Raw genomic sequence first — 22,715 nt, forward strand, 5'->3', positions numbered from 1 at the left:
ATGTTGCCTTAACTATAATGGCATTTGTTAAATGCTTACTATGTGCCAAGCACTGTACTAAGCACTAGGTGGATACAAGCAAATCGGGTTGATTACGGTCCCTGTCCCAAGTGGGACAATCAATCCCCATTTTACAGATGAGGAAAATGAGGCACAGAGAAGTGAAGTGACTTGCCCAAGGTCATACAGCAGACTTGTTAGTGCTGAGAAAGTCATTACTGTTTTCCTTGGCTTTTCAGTGGGTTTGTCCATTTTGAAATGGATTCCCAACACTCCAAGTTGTGACAATCCAACAACAGCCACCCTCAGTACTTTCATATTCATACCCACCCTCACACTTAAGTATATATATTGCTGTTCAATCGCCATTCAGTTATTTATTCTATTTCACCGTGAGATACTCATATTACTATGGTTTTTTTTTTTTGCTCTTTTTTTTGTTCCCACTAATTGTAATTTTTTTTTAATTTACCTCTCTACTGGAATGAAAGCTCCTGGGGGGTCTTTGCTTCTACTGTACTCTCTCAGGTGCTTCGTACAGGGCTTTGCTCAATAAATAGTATTTTTTTTTTAATGGTATTTATTTAGTGCTTACTCTCTGCCTAAGAGAACTACACTAAGAGCTGGGGCAGATACACGATAATCTGTTTGGACATAGTACATGTCCCATCATGGGGCTTCCAGTCTTAATCCCCATTTTACAGATGAAGTAACTGAGATGCAGAAAAGTTAAGTGATTTGCCCAAGGTCACACAGTAGACACGTGGCAGATTAGAGGTCCCTTGACTCCCAGCCTCGTGCTCTTTCCATTAGGCAACACTGATCCTCAGTTGGGGATGGTTAATGAGTGTAACTTTGTTGTTGCAGGAGTCCGCCTTCTTAAATTGTGCCAGCGTTGGGAAGAACCCGAGATGGTGTGAGATCCTAGAAACAATTCCTTTTGAGATTTTTTCCAGAATTAATAATAATAATAATAATAATGTTGGTATTTGTTAAGCGCTTAGTATGTGCAGAGCACTGTTCTAAGCGCTGGGGTAGACAAAGGGGAATCAGGTTGTCCGACGTGGGGCGCACAGTCTTAATCCCCATTTTACAGATGAGGTAACTGAGGCCCAGAGAAGTTAAGTGACTTGCCCACAGTCACACAGCTGACAAGCGGCTGAGCCAGGATTCGAACCCATGACCTCTGACTCCAAAGCCCGGGCTCTTTCCACTGACCCACACTGCTTCTCCCATAATAATGTTGGTATTTGTTAAGTGCTTACTATGTGCAGAGCACTGTTCTAAGCGCTGGGGTAGACACAGGGGAATGAGGTTGTCCCACGTAGGGCTCACAGTCTTAATCCCCATTTTACAGATGAGGGAAGTGAGGCACAGAGAAGTGAAGTGACAGAGGGATCAATTCTTTAATACCCCCCACACTGCCACTACTCCACTGGCTAAAACATGACAATTGCCTCATCAGACTTCTGGAGGCAGACTGGATGATTGCACAAATATAATAATTATGGTATTTTTTAAGCGCTTTCTATGTGCAGAGCACTGTTCTAAGCGCTGGGGTAGATACAGGGTAATCAGATTGTCCCACATGGGGCTCATTCATTCATTCAATAGTATTTATTGAGCGCTTACTATGTGCAGAGCACTGTACTAAGCGCTTGAAATGTACAATTCGGCAACAGATAGAGACAATCCCTGCCCACATTTTTCACATTTTTTAATCCCCATTTTTACAGATGAGGTAACCGAGTCACAGAGAAGTGAAGTGACTTGCCCAAGGTCACACAGCAGACGAGTGGCGGAGCCGGGATTAGAACCCACGCCTTCTGACTACCAAGCCCGGGCTCTTTCCACTGAGCTATGCTGCTTCTCAAATATAACAAACAGGTGACAGAATCACAATATGTTAAAGTACTCCCATGAATATTAGAGGCATACCAAGTGATCATTTACAGAGCTATACGTAAGTGATAAGAAGTATTCAGCGTGAGTGGAATAATAATAATTATAGTATTTATTAAGCACTCACTGCATGCAGAGCTATGAACCAAGTATGCAGAGGGAGAGCAGAAACATAATATATTAGAGATTAATCCGGGGTGAAGAGCCCGGCTCTCGGACTAAGGAGACTTGGGTTCTAGCCCTGCCTCTACAAGCAGGGAAGTGTCTGCCAGAGCTTTTTCATCAGGGGTGAAGCCTTCTGACTGAAGAACCACTTTGGGCTTGCCTCAAGATGGACAGGTCCAGCGAGGTATGATGAAAAATAATAATAATTCTCATTATGGCACTTGTGAAGCGCTTGCTATGCGCCAAACTGGCTTAACTGGGCGGTGAAGACCACAGCGGCCACCAAATCTGCCTGCCGGATTAGGATGCTATTCCCCCCCCCACAGCACTTAGCTCAGTGGAAAGAGCACGGGCTTGGGAGTCAGAAGTTATGGGTTCGATCCTGGCTCTGCCACTTGTCAGCTGTGTGACTGTGGGCAAGTCACTTAACTTCTCCGTGCCTCAGTGACCTCATCTGTAAAATGGGGATTAAAACTGGGAGCCTCACCTGGGGCAACCTGATTATCCTGTATCTCCCCCAGCGCTTAGAACAGTGCTCTTCAGATAATAAGCGCTTAACAAATGCCAACATTATTATTATTATTATCAGCCCTGTTGCTGCAGTCGCTTGGGTTTCAGATAGGTCCTGCATTTCAAGAAGTGGTGCACCTCGTAATCTGCCATAGCCTCGTTGCACTGTTACCGGGCCATTACAGTCCAAGCCCCTATGGGAACACGACTAACTGCCAGGGACGGGAGAGCGTGAGCACCAACTGCTTTCACTAGAATTCATTTCTCGGTCCCAAAAGATCAGGACAAAGGCTCGTCCGTCATTCGCAATGGGAGACTCCAGACTTGAAGACAAGCAGAGGCCCCCACAGTTCCTGCGTCGCTGGCGAAAGGCACAGGTGAAGCAATCACTTGAGGGTAGAGATAATAATGTGGGTATTTGTTAAGTGCTTACTATGTGCAGAGCACTGTTCTAAGCGCTGGGGTAGATACAGGGTAATCAGGTTGTCCCACATGAGGCTCACAGTGTTAATCCCCATTTTTACAGATGAGGTAACCGAGGCACAGAGAAGTGATTTGCCCACACTCACACAGCTGACAGGCGGCAGAGCCGGGATTCGAACCCATGACCTCTGATTCCCAAGCCCGTGCAGTCATCGACTGGGATGGGTTTGATGGGGATAGATTAGATGACTCTCAAACTCCTTGCAGCCCAAGGATCCTGTAATAGGCTCCTGCCTAGTGATGTGAAACTTAGGGTGATGCCTAAATTGTAGTCCAGTTACACGGTGTAGTCAGTGACAGGGGGAAAACAAGGGAGCAGAACCATATTATCCTCTCCCAAGCGCTTACTACAGTGCCCTGCACCCAGTAAGCGCTTCATAAATGCGATTGATTGATTCGTGTGGATTCAACCTAACAATCTAACAGCCGAAGGATGGGTGGGATCGACCTCGGCATCTAGTCACCTGGCACAATTCACAAAAGATTTGAGAAAAGGAGCTGGGTATCCTCTATTCCACGAGATCACTTTGGCTGCAATAAAAATGATCAAGGAGAAGATGAAACTCAAGGAAAGGGAGTGGTTTGCACATACTTGAATACATATTCACAGCTCATTACAGAGCAACATTAGAACTTCAGTGCCAACACCCTGGTTTTAACACCAGGAATTCAATTAATTCGCACCATTTGTAGGTGGTAGATACTTGAAATCTCACTGAAGTGTGCTAATAATAGATCTGCAGCATGACACGGGACAACTCTTTAGAATCTGGAGTTGCAAAAGTACATTTAAATTTGTGAAATATATTACATATTTAATTGGAAAGATGTAGCGATGCATCAAGAAGCGGAGTGTTAGAAACTTCCGTAGTTTCTTTTTCCTTTAAAATGAGACAATTCCCAATAAAACCAAACACTCAACTGTCAGAGTTGGGTGGGGGGGTGGGGAGGGGGAATCCCTTTGAAAAAGATATGGTTTAGGGAAATGAGAATGCAAACTAGCTGTGAATGATGAAGCTTTTTATCCCTTCACTGCTTCTTTTGTTAAGAGCTGTTCATTATAGCTGGAGTGTGGGGAAATGAAGTTGCTTCCAGAAAAACCCAACTAATCTAAAAAGTTCTCCAAATACAACTGTATATATAATAGACACAGAAGCAAATGCTTCAAAATTAAGGCTTTAATTCAAGTTCCATTATAAACTAATTCAACTTTATGATTAGAATGGATCTTTCCCTACTGGGTGTTCATTTGTAATGACAGGGAATCCAGTAATTCCTTTATTTGCAAAAAAAAAAAAAAAATGACAAAAACACATACGTTCATTCATTCATTCAATAGTATTTATTGAGCCCTTGCTATGTGCAGAGCACTGTACTAACCGCTTGGAATGAACAATTAATTATATATATATATATAACAAATATATATAACAATTATATATATATATGTATATATATAAACACAATATAAGGATAAAGAGACTTTCAGGGACTCTCTGAACCGAATGCATATAGATGACTAACATTTAGAAACAGACCATCTGGCACAAAGGAAAATCAGTTCAACCCTTTATATCTGTCTTCTTAATTAGTGTGTAAGTTGATTGCAGGGAATGGTCACTTCTTTGCAGTAGACAGACTAAAACTAGATTGTAAACTCACTGTGTTCAGGGAACACGTCTACCGACTCTGTTATATTGTACACACTCAAGCGTTTGGTACAGTTCTATGCAGGCGGTAAAGCTCAACAAATATAATTGATTGTACACGCTTCTAAGTGGTTAGAACAGCGCATCACACCTAAAGGGCTCTCAAATATACTACTATTTAATAATCCCTGACCCTTCCCATAGAACCCTTCTGTCTATTGCAAAAGCAAGTGAGCTTGTTCTTGGCATCCTAAAAGATTACCTTTTACTTAATTCATAGGCTTATAACTGGGTCGATTACCAAATAGTGTTATCTTGCTATTATAGCACTAACAAGATGAATGTATCTGTCGGAGAGGTTTAGGATAGGCAGCCCCACCTTCAGCACTAAATTCCCATCCTCAGCATATGTACCTTTATTTATTTTCATTTGTATATTCATTTCATTTGTAATTTATTTGTAATTTCATTTGTATATTATTTCATTTGTAATGATCTATTCAGCGATTTCATACGGATGCATTACTTTCTGTTATATCCTTGTCCTTCCTCTTGCTCCCACTATTTGAAATGTGTTTTGTCCGGCTGTCCACCTCGTTATAATATTCATTCATTCATTCAATAGTATTTATTGAGAGCTTACTATGTGCAGAGCACTGTACTAAGCGCTTGGAATGTGCAAATCGCTAACAGAGACAGTCCCTGCCCTTTGACGGGCTTACAGTCTAATCGGGGGAATAATAATGTTGGCATTTGGCTTACTATGTGCAGAGCACTGTGCTAAGCGCTGGGGGAGATACAGGGTAATCAGGTTGTCCCCATGTGAGGCTCCCATTCTTAATCCCCATTTTACAGATGAGGTAACTGAGGCACAGAGAAGTTCAGTCCCCAAAGTCACGCAGCTGAGAAGTGGCAGAGCAGAGATTCGAACCCATGACCTCTGACTCCCAAGGCCGGGCTCTTTCCACTGAGCCACGCTGCTTCTCTAATGTGTTCCTTTGCTTCTAGTCTCGCAGCCCCTTAATAGTGTTTCATCCTCAATAGGTGCTCAATAAACTACCTTGGGGATCCGTGCAAGTTTTGGGTGTCCAATCAATCATAGTATGCATTGAATGCCTATAGAGTACTGTATTAAGCATTGAGAAGCAGTGTGCTCCAATGGAAGGAGCATGAGCCTGGGAGTCAGAGGAGTCAGATGTACCTATCTATAATTCTATCCATTTAAAATTAATGCCTGTTTACTTGTTTTGATGTGTATATATCTATAATTCCATTTTTTCCGTATTGGTGGGCAGGGATTGTCTCTATCTGTTGCCGAATTATAGATTCCAAGCGCTTAGTACAGTGCTGTGCACATAGTAAGCGCTCAATAAATACTACAGAATGAATGCTATTGATACGCGTTCAATGTTTTGATGTCTGTCTCCCCCTGCTTTTAGACTGTGAGCCCGTTGTGGGCAGGGATTGTCTCTCTTTGTTGCCAAATTCTACTTTCCAAGCGCTTAGTACAGTGATCTGCACACAGTAAATATGATTGAATGAACGGATGAATGACTCGCTTGGTGGCAAGAGCACGGGCTTGGGAGTCAGACGTCATGGGTTCTAATCCTGACTCTGCCACTTGTCAGCTGTGTGACTTTGGGCAAGTCACTTCACTTCTCTGCACCTCCGTTACCTTATTTGTAAATTGGATTAAGACTTTGAGCCCCACGTGGGACAACCTGATTCCCCTGTAACCACCCCAGCGCTTAGAACGGTGCTTGGCACATAGCGCTTAACAATTACCATCATTATTATTATTATTAATCCTTGCTCCACTACTTATTGCCTGTGTGACCTCGAGGAAGGCACTTTACTTCTCCGTGTCATTACCTCATCTGTAAAATGGGGTTTCAGGCTGTGAGCCCCGTGCGGAATGGGGATTGTGTCCACTCTGCTGATCTTGTATCTACCCGGGCGTTTAGTACAGTGCTTAACCAATACCGCCATTATTAATATTCTACCAGCTCTTAGAACGGTGCTTGGTACATAGCGAGCATTTAAGAAATACCATCATTATTATTATTATTATTTGGCAAAGTTCAGTAGCGGTAGAGGAGACCAACCTCGCCCTCAAATCTATGGTTCACAACGGAAAGGGACAAACACGGAATCACTAAAGCAGCGCGGTTTAGTGGAAAGAGCTCGGACTTGGGAGTCAGAGGTCGTGGGTTCTAATTCCAGCTCCGCCACTGGTCAGCTGAATGACCTTGGGCCAGCCACTTCACTTCTATGGGCCTCAGTGACCTCATCTGTCAAATGGGCATGAAGAGTGCCAACCCCACGTGGGACAACCTGATGACCTTGCATCTGCCCCAGCGCTTAGAAGGGTGCTTGGCACATAGGAAGCGCTTAACAAATACCACCATCATTAGAGAAGCAGCGAGGCTCGGTGGAAAGAGCATGGGCTTGGGAGTCAGAGGTCATGGGTTCTAATCCCCACTCTGCCGCTTGTCAACTGTGTTCATTCATTCATTCATTTATTCATTCAATAGTATTTATTGAGCTCTTATTATTGAGCACTGTACTAAGCGCGTGGAATGGACAATTGGGCAACAGATAGAGTGACGGGCTCACAGTCTAGCTGTGTGACTTTGGGCAAGTCACTTCACTTCTCTGTGCCTCAGTGACTTCATCTGTCAAATGGGGATGAAGGCCGTGAGCCCTACGTGGGACAACCTGATGACCTTGTACCTTCCCCAGCGCTTAGAACAGCGCTTAACAAATACCATCAGTATTAGAGAAGCAGCGTGGCTCAGTGGAAAGAGCACGGGTTTGACTGTCAGAGGTCATGGGTTCTAATCCCGGCCGTGCCGCATGTCAGCCGTGTTCATTCATTCATTTATCCATTCCATAGTGTGCTTACTATGTGCAGAGCACTGGACTAAGCGTGTGGAATGGACAATTGGGCAACAGATAGAGGCCATCCCTGCCCAGTGACGGGTTCACAGTCTAGCTGTGTGACTTTGGGTAAGTCACTTCACTTCTCCAGGCCTCAAGCGATCTCATCTGTCAAATGGGGATGAAGACTGCCAGCCCCATATGGGACACGCTGATGACCTTGTATCCCCCCGCACCCCGGCGCTTAGAACAGTGCTTGGCACATAGCGCTTCACAAATACCATCATTATGATAGGGAGGAAAGGAGTCTCCTAGGAAATCGAAGGGCTGAAATGGGTCGTCCGTCCTCCCTCCCCTTGAAAGACTCGGGGCAAACGGGGAAGCCCTTCGCGGATAATCCAACTCTCTCGGAGGGGGAAGCTGCACGTGTAAGGGAGGGCCGCTTCGCAGCTGCCTTTGCTCCTTGCTCCGTACGACGAGGTGCGGGACGGTCCTTGCTCCGCACGACGAGGGGCGGAGGGTCCTTGCCCCGCACGACGAGGTGCGGACGGTCCTTGCCCCGCACGATGAGGTGCGGAAGGTCCTCGCCTCGCACGACGAGGTGCGGGACGGTCCTTGCAGGGCACAACGAGGTGCGGACGGTCCTCGCCCCGCACAATGAGGTGCGGAAGGTCCTCGCCTCGCACGACGAGGTGCGGGACGGTCCTTGCCAGGCACAACGAGGTGCGGACGGTCCTTGCTCCGCACGACGAGGTGCGGACGGTCCTTGCCCCGCATAATGAGGTGCGGAAGGTCCTTGCCTGGCACGACGAGGTGCGGACGGTCCTTGCCCCGCACAACGAGGTGCGGGACGGTCCTTGCCAGGCACAACGAGGTGCGGACGGTCCTCGCCCCGCACGACGAGGTGCGGAACGGTCCTTGCCAGGCACGACGAGGTGCGGGACGGTCCTCGCCCCGCACGACGAGGAGCGGACGGTCCTTGCAAGGCACAACGAGGTGTGAACGAGGCAGCTGGAGAATGTAGAAAAGGGACAGGGCAGGAGCCCGGCCGGCCGGGACGGGAGCGGCTGAATGGTAAGCGGCTGGGGGGGCTGGCTGGGGGGGCCCGGGGGGGGCCGGGGGCAAAGACTACAAACCCCAGGTGCCCCCGGGGCCCGGGCGCGCGGCGCATGCGCCCCCCCCCCGGCCGGTCCCCGGCGTTGTAGCAGCAGCAGCAGCAGCAGCAGGAGGAGGAGGAGGAGGAGGAGGCGGTGGAGGCGGCGGCCGCGTCGGGCGCCGTGCGCGTTGTGCGGGGAGCGGAGCGGGGCGGGGCGGGGGCCGGGCCGGAGGGCGGGGGCTCCTCGGGCCGGCGGCGGCCCCGGCCAGGCCGCTCCGACCCCCGACCCCCGACCCCCGACCCACCGCCCGCCCTCCCTCCCTCCGGCCCGGGGATGCCCGACTTGGGTCCCGGCTCCCCGGCCGGGCTGCGCCCCTAGGACAAAGGCTGCCGGCCGGAGCCCTGCCGGAGCCCCCACCTAACGGACCTGCCCTCCTCCTCCTCCCCCTCCACCTCTTCCTCTCCTCCTTTTCTTCCCTCTCCCCCTTCTCCCCCTCCTCCTCCTCCTCTTCTTCCCTCTCCTCCTCCTTTTCCCTCTCCTCCTCCTCTTCCCTGTCCCCCTCCTCTTCTTCCCTCTCCTCTTCCTCTTCCCTGTCCTCCTCCTCTTCTTCCCTCTCCTCTTCCTCCTCCCTGTCCTCCTCTTCTTCCCTGTCCTACTCCTCTTCCCTCTCCTCCTCCTCTTCTTCCCCGACCTCCTCCTCCTCCTCCTCTTCCCTGTCCTCCTCTTCTTCCCTGTCCTCCTCTTCTTCCTTCTCCTCTTCCCTCTCCTTCTCTTCCCTCTCCTCTTCCTCCTCCCTCTCCTCCTCCTCCCCCTTCTCCCCGATGCAACTTTGAAAAGCTCAGGTCAGACGCCGGCTGGAAAACTCCCCTTCCCTCTCCTCCTCCTCCTCCTCTTCCCTCTCCTCCTCCTCCCCGATGCAACTTTGAAAAGCTCAGGTCAGACGCCGGCTGGAAAACTCCCCTTCCCTCTCCCCTCCCCCGCACCCCTCCCACCCCCAGCCCGGGTCTGCCCAAGGAGGGAAGGTGCGGGTCGGGGGGTGGGGGGTGGGGGGGGGACCGGTGGGCTCTCGGACTTTCCAAGCGCTTGGTCCAGTGCTCTGCACATAGTAAGCGCTCAATAAATACCATTGAATAAATGAATGACCTCCTGTCCTTCTCCCCTCGGAGCGCACCGTCCTAGCGCTCTTTTTGCAAAGTGACTTCCTTTTAATAATAATAATGTCGGTACCTGTTCTGCCTCCTACTTAGGCTGTGATCTGGCCCTGCTACAGCAGGAGTAATAATAATAACGGTGGTGGTTAAGCGCTTGCTATGTGCCGGACACTGTTCTGAGCGCTGGGGGAGATCCAAGGTAATGAGGTTCCACGTGGGACTCTCAGTCTTCGGCCCCATTTTCAGATGAGGTCACCGAGGCCCAGAGAAGTGAAGCGACTTGTCCAAAGTCACCCAGCGGACCCGTGGCGGAGTGTGGATTCGAACCCATGACCTCCGACTCCCGAGCCCCGGTTCTTTCAACTGAGCCCCGAAGGCATGACCTCCTGTCCCTCTCTCCCCTTCTCCCCTCGGGGCGCACCTTCCTAAGGCCCTTTTTGCGAAGTGACTCTCTTTTTCCCAGGTCCACCCCGACAGCTCTTCGGTCGACCTTGGAACGGGGAAAGCGAGAATGGAAGAGTCGTGGTGGGAAGGTCTTCTTGCATCGGATATCCACTCCGCACTGAGAGGGAAGGTAAGAGGGAAGCTCTTTTGCATCATTCCTCTTCTCTCATCAGGGTCCAGTGCCTGCTGGAAATAGGACTCCTGGATTCTGTCCCCTTTCATTCTTTCATTCGGTAGTATTTATTGAGCACTTACTCTGCGGAGCACTGTACTGAGCGCTTGGAATGGACCGTTCGGCAACAGACAGATAGAGAAGATAGAGAAGACAGATAGACAGATAGAGAAGCAGCGTGGCTCAGTGGAAAGAGCACGGGCTTTGGAGTCAGAGGTCACGGGTTCAAATCCCAGCTCGGCCATTTGTCAGCTGTGTGACTATGGGCAAGTCACTTCACTTCTCGGTGCCTCAGTTACCTCATCTGTAAAATGGGGATTAAGACTGTGAGCCCCACGTGGGACAACCTCATTCCCCTGTGTCTACCCCAGCGCTTAGAACAGTGCTCGGCACATAGTAAGCGCTTAACAAATACCAACATTATTATAGAGACCGGCCCGGTGACGGGCTCACGGTCTAAATAATAATAATGATGGTGTTTGTTAAGTGCTTACTATGTGCCAAGCGCTGTTGTCAGCGCTGGGGGGGAATACGAGGTGATCAGGTTGTCCCACGTGGGGCGCCCAGTCTTAATCCCCATTTTACAGATGAGGTAACTGAGGCACAGAGAAGTTAAGTGACTTGCCCGCAGTCACACAGCTGACAAGTGGAGGAGCCGGGATTAGAACCCATGATCTCTGACTCCCAAGTCTGTGTTCTTTCCACCGAGCTAAGTGCTGTGGGGGGGAATAGCACTTCCCTAGCGCTGCTTCTCTAAATGGAGGCGACAGGCAACAAAGCAAAACTGAACAAAACAAGAGAACATCGAGATAAATAGAACACACCTCATTAACACAAAAAAAACTGACCCCTCCCTCCCCCCCAAAGTTTTCTTCTCTTCTGCTTACCCGGAGTTATTAAGCAGTCTCCTCTCCTGCTATTCTTGCTGTCCTCCACCCTTCTGATCAGAGAGTGTTTCTTGAGGCAACTCAGATTGTCCACCTTACAAGTGACCTCCTTCTCTAATCTGTATGCCTTTTCTAGTCATGTGACATTTAGAATTAAAAGAAAAAATAATAACATCACCGTGGGACTTGTAGCCCTCTTGGACGTTTGCCATGCGGGATTGAAGCCACACCCACGCATTTACCTACTAGCCAGTTAAGTCGAAACCAAAGACTGGGATCTCTTTGGGGGGCAAGATATCTAGACCTTAATGAAGAAAACAAAACCCTGTAGCGTGTTGTTGATTTCCTAGAGGTGGCAAAGGTGAGTGTCAGTCCACCGGAAAGCAAACAGGAAGGAATTTGCAGCAAGATGAAATCCGTCCTCCCCTAAAGAAGTTCTTATCAGAATTAGGAAAGTTAGAATGCCGGGAGCATGCCAGAAATACCTGCCTGCTCTTGTCCCACATTTAAAAGTTGTCAGTGATTGGAGGGATTCTTCGTGCTTGATGTTATTCAGTTATTTAGTGATTCAGAAAGGAGAAATCAAATCAACTCACGGCAGAAATTTGATTACCAAAAATCACGTTTCAAAACATGTTTAAAATGTTTTGCTATTTCGGGATGCAGATTAACCTTATTTGGTGGAAGGAACCAATTCCAAACTTATTTTTTCCCCATTAAGGGGTAATCGTAATACCATTAGAGATTATTAGTATACTAGCTTTCCTTTCTGTTTGCTTGTAGTAGATTTATTAAGTTCATTGTGGGCAGAGCACTGTACTAAGCACTGGGAGAGCTTACTTAGGTGGGAATTAGGTGCCTGTCCCTCCTGGAGGCTGACGATCTAAAAGTGTAAGTGGGCAGAAGGGATTGGACACAGCCTGGAGTGAAGAAATATTAGCATACAAGACGAAAAATACACAAAATAGATGCAGCACTTCAGCAGGGATGGAGAAGTGCACGTGGCAGGAGGGATGACGATGGTAGCCTTGGTGTTTTTTTTTTCGACGGGGATGGAGGTGTCTGAGCGCTGGAGCAACTTGTTTATCTCCAGCCCAGTGTGCCCGGAGAGTGCCGGGAGCCAGGACCCTCAGTTTAGTTTGGCGCTTTGTTATCACTGGTAACAATTATACTTTAAACATCCTCCCAGCTGATCCATGAAGAAAACATTTTTCCTTTAGGTGATTTTTATAAAAAGAGATTGTGGAGGCTGTGTGCTTGGAGATATTTAAAGAGTGATTAAAAGTGATAAAGAGTAAAACCATCTGGATGGTTTTAGGCAGTGCCTACCTGAATGATGGATGGGCGCCGGACCAGATGTTGGATAGTACCTATCCGACCCATGGTCATCTCCCAGTCCCACCACATTGGTTATGGAGCAAAAGTTGGGAGGAATGAAAAGACAGAATTGATTGTTTCTACCAACTTGTTATAGTATACTTTCCCATGTCCTTATTAATTCAGTGCTCTGCACACATTAGTTGCTCAGAATGGTCAGCAGGGAGGCTGAAGTAATAATCAAGGCGAGATAGGATCAGGGTAGTAGGAAAGGAGAGGAAAGGGTGGATTTTAGCGATTGTTGTGTAGATAGCCGACAGAATCCGGTGGCAGATTAAATATGTGAGTTAAATGAGAGAGATGAGTCGAGGATAAGACCAAGAAAGACAGGGAGGACAGGTATTACGGCGGCGGGACATCCAAATAGGCATGTCCTGAAGGCAGGAGGAAAGGCTCCTCCTCCTGCAGAGGAGGAGGAAGATCAGGGCTGGAGGTGTAGATTTGGGAATCATCTCCATAAGAGTTGGTAGTTGAGGTTTTTTTGTCTTGTTTTTGATGGCATTTGTTAAGCACTTACTATGTGCCAAGCACTATTCTAAGCACTGGGGTAGATACAAGGTAATCAAGTTGCCCCACGTGGGGCTCACAGTCTTAATCCCCATTTTACAAAAGAGGTAACTGAGGCACAGAGAAGTTGGCTTGCCCCAAGTCACACAGCTCATAAGTGGCAGGGCCAGGATTAGAACCCACGACCTCTGACCCCCAAACCAGTGCTCTTTCCACTAAGCCAAGTGCCAGGCACTGGATTAAACACTGGAGTAAATACAAGATCATCGGGTTGGACCCAATCCCTGTCCCGTCCCACATGGGGCTCAGTGTCTTAATCCTCATTTGTTAAGTGTCTTGCCCAAGGTCACAGAAGACGAGTGGCGGAGGCAGGATTAGAACCCAGATCTTCTGACCCCCAGGTCCATGCATTTTCCACTAGGCAACACTGCTTCTCAATCCCGGCCAGGCGGTGAGGCCACGCTGCTTCTCATAGTTGAAGCTCTGGGAGCGAATGAGTTTTTCAAGGGAGTGGGTGTAGAGGGTGAATAAAAGAGGACCCACAACTGAGCCTTGAGGGACTCCCACAGTTAGCGAGTGGGAGGCAGAGGAAGAGCCCGGGAAAGAGTTGGAGAATGAGCGGTCAGAGAGATAGAAGTCAGCAATTGATAGGAGGAGACCCAAGAGAGGATAGGGGAACGGATGATTTAAGGAGAGAGTTGAACATCTGAAAGAACCAGTAAGGGTAATAGGCATGGGAATCTGTAAGGATGGAGAAATAACATGGCCGGGTTAAAGAGGGTTGAAGCAGGAGATGATGAATTTGAGATGGACAAGGTCAGCCTGATATCTGGATTTCTGCCAGCAGCGCTCATGCACAGGATCAAAGGAAATGGATTATGGAGGCGAGCCAAGGCTATGGGTTAGTGGGACAAGATGGGCGAAGGGATAGGAGAGCAAGTGAGGTCAGGAGAGAGGATGGTGGTGCTGGTGTCAGTGTGTGTTTCAAGGGGAGGTCGTTACTAAATATTGACTTGAAAAAATTGGTGTGGATCAATAGGTCCAGAGGTCTTTGTGGGGGAACTGGACAGATGCTTTGGCTAAAAAAAATGCTTTGGGCTAAAAAAAACATTTTCCTCATATTTAAAAAACAAATGAAATGAGGTCTTTTGGTGGGGGGAAAGTGGAAGGAAGGGGATGGGTGAGAGAGAAGGCAGCTGAGGAGGTTGTAGTCATTTAGAGGGATTTCAGAGTTGGTTAGGGAAGAGACTGTACTAGAAATGATGAGATGAAGTGTGTGGCCAAGTTGGTGGTGAATTGGAGGGACAGTTAGAGACCCCAGTGTGGGTGATTGGTGGGGTTCGCTTGCTTAGGAAAATGCCTGCTTCCAGGAAGGACTAGTATTTACATCATAACCGATCTGAGCTGTTCTGGGCAGGTGATTATTAGTATGGACCAGGAGTATTAGGTATATTTTCCTGGAATCAAAATGTATTGCCAAAGGGCACCACAGGGTACATTTCCTCATTTAAACAGTGTCGGAAGTACTGTCCCCACCAGTGCTGATTTTCACCTACTGAATCAATTTTGAAAGAAGAATAGAGAAAGACTTTCCATGTTCTTTATTTCATTTGTTTTTTAAATATGAGGAAAACTTCTTCTTTTTTTTTTTAGCCCAAAGCATTCTCTTAAAGATGGAAGAGAGAACCAGTCAGTTTAGAGCCTCCACACCTGTGATTTGTGATCAGAAAGTCTTTTCTGCCACTTGGCAGCTGTGTGACTATGGGCAAGTCACTTCACTTCTCTCTGCCTCATCTGCCTCAGTTCCCTCATCTGTAAAATGGTGGGACAACCTGATGACCCTGTGTCTACCCCAGCGCTTAGAACAGTGCTCTGCACATAGTGAGCGCTTAACAAATACCAACATTATTATTATTATTTTATCAGGGTAGTTTTTCTGGATGTTCTCTTTTTCCCCCACAAGGAGCTGAGGCATTTGGCTTGTTTTGGTACAACAGTGCTTGTGTACCGGAGGTTAACTGGTTTCATATCTGGGGAGTGTGGGTGCTACCTACATTGTGGGTGCTGCCCTGTGTGAGTTTGCACTTTAGTGGGTAAGCAGAATAGCTTACTAATGAGCTTTTAATATAGGACTCAAAGATAAGCCAATAGCTTCATAAGAAGCAGCTTTCCCTTCTCTATGCATCAGTTATTTTCCTCACTTGGAAAATAATTAATGTCTCATGGTATCAGGCAAAAAAATGTATTGCCTATCAGCACAAGGTTTGCTTTGGATTAGCCTGTGTTGGGATTATAGTCTCTCTCTCCATTTCTCTCTTTCTTTCTCTCTCTCTCTCTATCTATAACATATATAATATATTCCTATATACTTCTCTCTCTATATAACTATATTCTCAAATGATTTATTCCATCAGTTATTTGCTAATATGTTTTCCTGTACAACCGTTGAAAGGCCAACGCTTTTAACCTTTAAAAGAAACATGAAGGTCTGGATATAAGCAAATTCTGAAGACCTGAGGATGTCCAGATCTGGGTGAAATATCAAAAGGGAACCAGATCATTTTTGAGCTATCATCAGGTCACAAAGTCATCCATAGATCCATGATTGTATTGTCAGTCCATACAGTAATGCCAAACATTAATGCGGATTGGATATAGATAATCGTTTTTACGTCCAGACGGATTCACTTTTGAGTAAAGTTATTGGTGCCTACAAAATGCTGCTCTGCAGCTCTATAAATTATGTAATCAATAAGTTTGGTTGATTGATGAGGTAATCCAATAGCAGTGTTTTCAAGAAAGTACCAAGTCAATAGTACCCTTCTCCCGCTTTCTGTCCAGAGTTCTTAATGAAGATGCTGTTGGGGAAGAGCTGGGCTAAGCATTATCAGGACAAGATAGATTAGACACAGTGTCTGTCTCACAAAGGACTCAAGATGTAAGAGGCAGAGAGAACTGGTATTTAATCGTCGTGTTACAGATGAGGAAACCGAGGCCCAGAGGGATTAAGTGACTTGCCCAAAGTCACACAGCAGCTGATGGGACTGGAACCCCAGTCTTCTGGTCTTTTTATTAGACCACACTGCTCATTTGTCAACACCTTTAAATGATGTACAATCATTTGCATGGCTTGTTTTGTGTGGGCCTCTAGGGCTCAGTCATCTGCTTACAGTAAATCTTGAATGACTATTTGCAGGAGTTTGGGTGATGTGTCATCACGTAGGAAGTTAGTGTCAAAGCTTTATTTAGAACTTAGGTCTTGATTCTCCAGTCCGGAGTTTATTAATTGCTTATGCTTATTGAGTGCCTTCTGTGTGCACAGTACCGTACTAAATGCCTAGGAGAGAACAACAGAAGAAGACATGACTCCTGCCCAATCAGTGGCATAGTATTTATTGAGCACTGACTCTTTGCAGAGCACTCTTGGGAGAGCACAATAGAGTAAGTAGACCAGCGGGGGAAAGGAGACAACATAAAAAATGCACAAATTGCAAGGAATACTCATAGTAGGATGTGTACCGAAGTTCATGGGAGCTGCCATTCCCCCTTGACATCAGAACCCATCCAGCCTTCTCCACTGTAAGGGAGAGAGCGAAGTGACGATGGATCATCAGCCTCTGTAGGATGCTGGGGCTGGGCTGGCTGTGGTTGCTGTTGAACACTTGAGGTGCCCATCGCTATAGACATGTTTTATCCTCAAGAGGAAGTGTGAGATTACAGATGGTGGGGATGGGGATTGGAACTAGTGAGGTAGATTTGGGGGAAATCATCCACATAGAGGAAGTAGCCCAAACTGTGGGAGAGGATGAGCTTTCCTAGGGAGCGAGTGTCAAATGAGACAAGTAGGAGACCCAGAACAGAGTCTTCAGGGACATTCACATCTGTGGGATGAGAGGAAGAAGAGAGCCAAAGAAGGTGCTAACTTTTTACTTAGGGTGCAGGAATTAGGAGGGGGTGCAAACTGAGACAGGGTAGGATAATCACCATCTTTTACATCTTTTTTAACAGTGATTGGAAATTTGGGTCTTGATAGACCTAGGATGAGCGGGTCAGGGAGTCCGCCTCTGGGGATTAAGACTGAACCCCACGTGAGACACCCTGATCACCTTGTGTCCCCCCCCCCCCCAGTGCTTAGAACAGTGCTTTGCATGTAGTAAGCGCTTAACAAACACCATCATTATTATAAAATTCTGGGGGCCAATCACTCCCACGGAGAAGACCCAGTGAGAGGCTAGAGGCAGGAGGAAAACCAGGAGAGGGCTGCAGTAGTGAAACCTAGATTAGATAGCCTCACCAAGAGGTGGGTGGGAGTGATCCAAGGTGCCAAAGTTCACTTTCATGTCATCTCTCATCTAGAGTGGAAAAAGCCAAGCACGTGAATTTGCTGTCCTCGTTTGACGGCTTGATGAGGAATGTTGTGGAAGCTGCTTCTTGGCCAAGTTTCCCAAGCTGTGCTGTGGGCCAGAAACATCTGGGTCCGTCATTGAGCTGCTCAGTACACTTGCACTTGATTTGATCGTCCCTCTTGTTCAACTTGTGGGTTTTCCTGTGGGTGGGGGAAGCAGGCCAACAGTTCTTTCACCACAGTGCTAGAGAGATGCATTGTTGTGCTTTAAGAGAAAAACCTTACCACAGGCAGCAATGCCATTAAGAACTAGGGAGAAGGGGACCAGAGGAAAATCCCATGGACTCTAAAAGATGTAAAGGGATTTAGTGAGTTTAATTAGTGATGTCGTAGATTGTATCTGCCTGGCTGAGTGCTTGCTTGTAGGTCTGAATGTATCTTGGACCGTGCAGTCCCTCTCTCTCTCTCTCTGTGTTTTTCTCCTTTATTCCCCTCTTTGCCTGTCTTTTTGAAGCAACAAGGGTCAGCGCTAGGGCAGAGTTTCCTGAGATGCTCCGATTGGCGTAATGGTTTATTTTGTAATCGAATCCTCCAAAGGTGGATCTTAATTGCCCTGAGGAGGGCACTCCTTGCAGGTGGCTATGCTGGCAGAGCTTCTGCTTTTATCCATAAAACAAATAACCCTTCTGAAGGCTTAGTTCTGAGGGAATGGAATGATTTTTCATATTAGTGCCTCCTCTCAGGGCCTGACCCCTCAAGAGAGGAGAGTTTCGCAGCCCTGTCAGGTATTCACTAACATTGGCAGAGCTTTACCACTGGTAGAGAGGGATCATTTTTATCTTTTCTCAAAATAATGAACCAGATTGTCTTCTGAGCCTTAGGCATTTCTCGGGAGTAAGTTAGGTCACAGTCACTCTTCTGACCTTAAAGTGGCCCGTGAATGCCCTGCAGTCACCCGGAACGTTTAAAATCCTGACAGTGATGTTTTACATGCTTCCTTCATACTTCCTTCCTTCATAAATGCTTGTCTCTTGAGGTACCTAACTTACTATTAGAGGGTATAGAATGCATGGGAGAGTGAAATTTTTTACCACATGCCCTAAGACTCCCAGAGCCCTACAATTCACTGCTGTGCGGGAGAAAACCATGGTACAATCCCTGTGAGATGATCAACACGTCTTTCTTCCCATACCTCAAGTTTCTCTAGTACTAGTATCAAATAACACTATTATTATTATCTAGCCTCCTTCCTGGGATGTTAGGAAATGAGTGAGTGAGTCTGTAGGGAAAGACAGACATAGGTGTCCTTGAAAGTTCAAGCCATCCGCTCTTAAACTGTAAACTGTAGGTAGGGAACACATCTACCAACTCTGTTGTATTAGAGTCGCCCAAGCATTTACTACTTGGTTTGTTTTGTTGTCTGTCTCCCCCCATCTAGACGGTGAGCCCGTTGTTGGGTAGGTATTGTCTCCATCTTTGGTCGAATTGTACTTTCCAAGCGCTTAGTACAGTGTTCTCTGCAAACAGTAAACGCTCAATATGGTGGAAGGAATGAATGAATTTAGTACAGTGTTCTGCACAAAGTAAGGACTCAATATCGCTGATTGATTTTGTTTACTTCTGCTTTGGCAATCTAGTAGGTCTCTGTTTTTGAGCCACTAGAGATATTCCTCGCTGTCAGATTAAGATGGGAATTTGTATTAAGGAGAGAAGGTCAGAAATGAGAACACTACTATCCTGTAAGAGCTGGAAAGTGCTTGGTCTGGTTCCAGGGCTCAGATGCCCGAGTGTATTTTCTATCAGACTGAATGTCAAAGAAAACGGAAGACTTGAGTCAACCAGTCTTGCTCATGGGTTTTAGGTACAATCTATCTAGAGGTGCTGTTGTTTACATCCTCTAAGGCTGGGCTTCCCTGAGTGTGATCTGGGACATGGTGGTCACTGTTTCCGGCCCCCCCAGGCTGTGGTGGTGTCCTGCATTTCTGCACCTACTCCTAGTAGGGGAAGGACGGGAAGTGCCCTGTGCCTTTCCTCACTCTAAAGGGCATCTCCTGTTGCTCCTTTGGGAGAAGCCCCGGGTTAATTCTGTAGAGGAGGTGGGTCATTATTTGGGGAATGCAGAATTTACAGAGAACCATACCCTCCCCGCCCCCCAGCTGCTTCACTGGTAGTTTAGTCCCTGAAGTATAGGAACTTTAAACCGTTAGCAGATGAACCAAAATGTACATGGGGAGTGGGTCTGTGTAGTTTTTAGTTGCTGGTAGAGATCACTCTGTCTTTCTAATGTTGAAATGGGGTCTTCATTCTTAGCCACAGATGTGACTTCCTCCTCCCTTATGTGGCAATCATAATTAGGTCTTCTGGGAATTCAGATGGGAGGAAGAAGAGGGGAGTTGCATGTATTTTGCAATGTGCCCATGGAGGATTTTAACCCAAGATGGGTTAGCTTTTTCCTACCTTTAATCTGAAAGTTTCCACATCCTGTTGGTCATTGCATAGAGTATTTCTTCATATCTTGTTTCTTTCTGGTCTGTGACTTCTTTTGCAAATCCAGCCCAGATAATTTGCCAACTCTTTGTTTTTACTGTAATCTGGATGGTTTATAAAGTGGCTCAGAGAAGAGCTCCAGTGTGAAGGAGCAAGCAAGGGATGAAGGTGGTGGGGGAAGCCTATGGGGAGAGTCCTGGTGAAGGGTCAGAAGCCCGTTGCTTGCCTCTTGTTGCCGGATCAGAAGTCCGATGGTGGCTTATGGTTGGGCAGCCAGGAGACTGCTTCTAATCAGCACTGTTTCTCAGGTTTTCTTCTAAGATGCTGCCTAAGCAATTCCCATTTGCAATGCACTATACCTTGAGCTAGTTCCTCCACACTGTATGTCATTTGACTTGTCCGTTCACTTAGGAGAGGGTTTTGGCCCATGGTGTGCAGCTAATCTATACTCCAACTGTGTGGCAGGGGACCCACCATCCCTGGAAAACATGGGTGGAAGATGGATTGGCAAAACAACCGATCCTACAGAGGACGGTATTTATCGAGCACTTACTCTGTGTAGAAAAATGTAAAAAGTGCTGGCAAGAGTGCAACACAACAGAGTTGATAAGGGGTTCACAGTCTAAATTGGGTAGGAGGATTTAATACGTATTTTACAGATGAGGTAAATGAGGCATAGGGAAGTTAAGTGACTTGTCCATAGTCACAGGGCAAGTTGTCAGCAAAACTGGGATTAGAACCGAGGTTCTTTGACTCCCAGGCCCGTCCTCTTTCCACTAGGCCATGCTACTTCTAAATCTTTGTCATCTTTGACTCGGCTCTCTCGTTCACCCCACACATCCAATCCGTCACCAAAACCTGCCGGCCTCACCTTTATATCGCCAAGATCCGCCCTTTCCTCTCCACCCAAACGGCTATTTTACTGTTACGGCCTCTCATAATATCCCGGCTGGATTATTGTGTCAGCCTTCTCTCTGATCTCCCTTCCTCCTCTCTCTCCCCGCTCCAGTCTATTCTTCACTCCGCTGCCCAGCTCATCTTCCTGCAGAAACGTTCAGGGCATGTCACTCCCCTTTTTAAAAACCTCCAGTGGTTGCCAATCAACCTCAGCACGAAACAAAAACTTCTCACTCTAGGCTTCAAGGCTCTCCATCACCTTGCCCCCTCCTCCCTCTCCTCCCTTCTCTCTTTCTCCTGCCCACCCCGCACGCTCTGCTCCTCTGCCGCCCACCTCCTCACCGTGCCCCGTTCTCGCCTATCCCGCCGTCGCCCCCCGGGCCACGTCCTCCCGCGGTCCTGGAATGCCCTCCCTCCTCACCTCCGCCAAACTAATTCTCTTCCCCTCTTCAAAACCCTACTTAGAGCTCACCTCCTCCAAGAGGCCTCCTCCAAGTGGCCTTCCCAGACTGAGCTTCCCCTTTTCCCTCTGCTCCCTCTGCTCCCCTTCTACCCCCCCCCACCTCCCCTTAGCTAAGCCCTCTTTTCCCCCCCTTTCCCTCTGCTCCTCCCCCCTCCCTTCCCCTCAGCACTGTGCTCGTCCGCTCAACTGTATATATTTTCATTACCCTATTTATTTTGTTAATGAGATGTACATCACCTTGATTCTATTTATTTGCTATTGTTTTAATGAGATGTTCATCCCCTTGATTCTATTTATTGCTATTGTTTTTGTCTGTCTCCCCCGATTAGACTGTAAGCCCGTCACAGGGCAGGGACTGTCTCTATCTGTTAGGGACTGTCTCTATCTGTTACCGATTTGTACGTTCCAAGAGCTTAGTACAGTGGTCTGCACATAGTAAGCGCTCAATAAATACTATTGAATCTTTGGGAACTTTCACAAAGAGAGCAGAGATGTGCTTAGGAGGAGAAGTTCTTATTTGCACCTGATGTCTCTGAATGTCCAGGTAAGGCAGTAGTTCCATTACTAAATCCTGAGCTCCATCAACAATTCCAGTTTGGAGAACCAGAACTTACCAGTGTGTCACCAGCTCTCAACTGTGTGACCAGTGACTTGGCCACTTCAGTCGAGGTCTACCTTGGCCAATGTCCATAATGCCCTCTCTGAGGAGCTCAGATGTGCTCAGATGTGCCCAGTTTGCCCCTTTGATGGGCGATTTGGGGAACTTCAAGTAGATGGCAGAGTACGGCCTCAGGGGAACTGAGGCACAAAGTGGGTATCCAGTGGTTCGGGCTTGGGCCACTCAGAGAGTCAAGACAAGAGCTGGGGATAATTTCCATAGTGCCAAGTTGGCTGGCCTGGGTGTCCCAACCTTGTGATGTTACAATTAGCTGCTGCATTGCGGGTGAACCCCCATTCCTTCATTCTCTCCAATTCACAGGAGGTGGAGAGTAGGGAGAGAGCATTGGCCAGGGCCTAACTTCCATTTGGGGAAGGAGAGAGTAAGTCACATTCTCCCTCCCCCAAAAACATGTAAGGGCAGAAGCTGCTTCTTCCATTGTCCTTGTTCATGTTGGGGTTGGAGCACCAGCCCCAGGTGGGTTGTAATTTCCTGGTCTTCAACTGCCTTTCAAGCACTTAGCCATTAAAATAATCCTCCCTCTGCTTAGGTCCAGTCAGACAAAGCTTTCAGATGGCTGCAAATGTGTTTCTGGAAGGAGAAAAGCTTTCCGGAGGGAGCCCCACCCCTTTTACCTTTAA

The 22,715-nt window shown here is 47.4% G+C and overlaps 1 protein-coding gene across 4 annotated transcripts in view; it reads left to right on the forward strand.

The window, feature by feature from the left end:
- The first annotated feature begins 873 nt into the window (after positions 1–873).
- The window catches only part of CCNJL (cyclin J like), a 44,419-nt gene continuing 22,577 nt past the window's right edge, over positions 874–22,715 (forward strand). The window contains exons 1-3 of one of the 4 annotated variants that reach the window (XM_007655278.4): positions 874–914; positions 2,856–2,954; positions 10,301–10,411. In XM_007655278.4, coding sequence (XP_007653468.2) covers positions 912–914; positions 2,856–2,954; positions 10,301–10,411 — 213 coding nt within the window. In that variant the 5' untranslated portion in view covers positions 874–911. Of the gene's footprint in view, positions 915–2,792; positions 2,955–9,430; positions 9,622–10,300; positions 10,412–22,715 lie in introns of those variants that run through there. The other 3 variants (XM_029052213.2, XM_029052216.1, XM_029052217.1) reach the window with 3 other exon arrangements.

Source organism: Ornithorhynchus anatinus, chromosome X1 (assembly GCF_004115215.2).
Source record: "Ornithorhynchus anatinus isolate Pmale09 chromosome X1, mOrnAna1.pri.v4, whole genome shotgun sequence".
NCBI classification, from domain to species: domain Eukaryota; kingdom Metazoa; phylum Chordata; class Mammalia; order Monotremata; family Ornithorhynchidae; genus Ornithorhynchus; species Ornithorhynchus anatinus.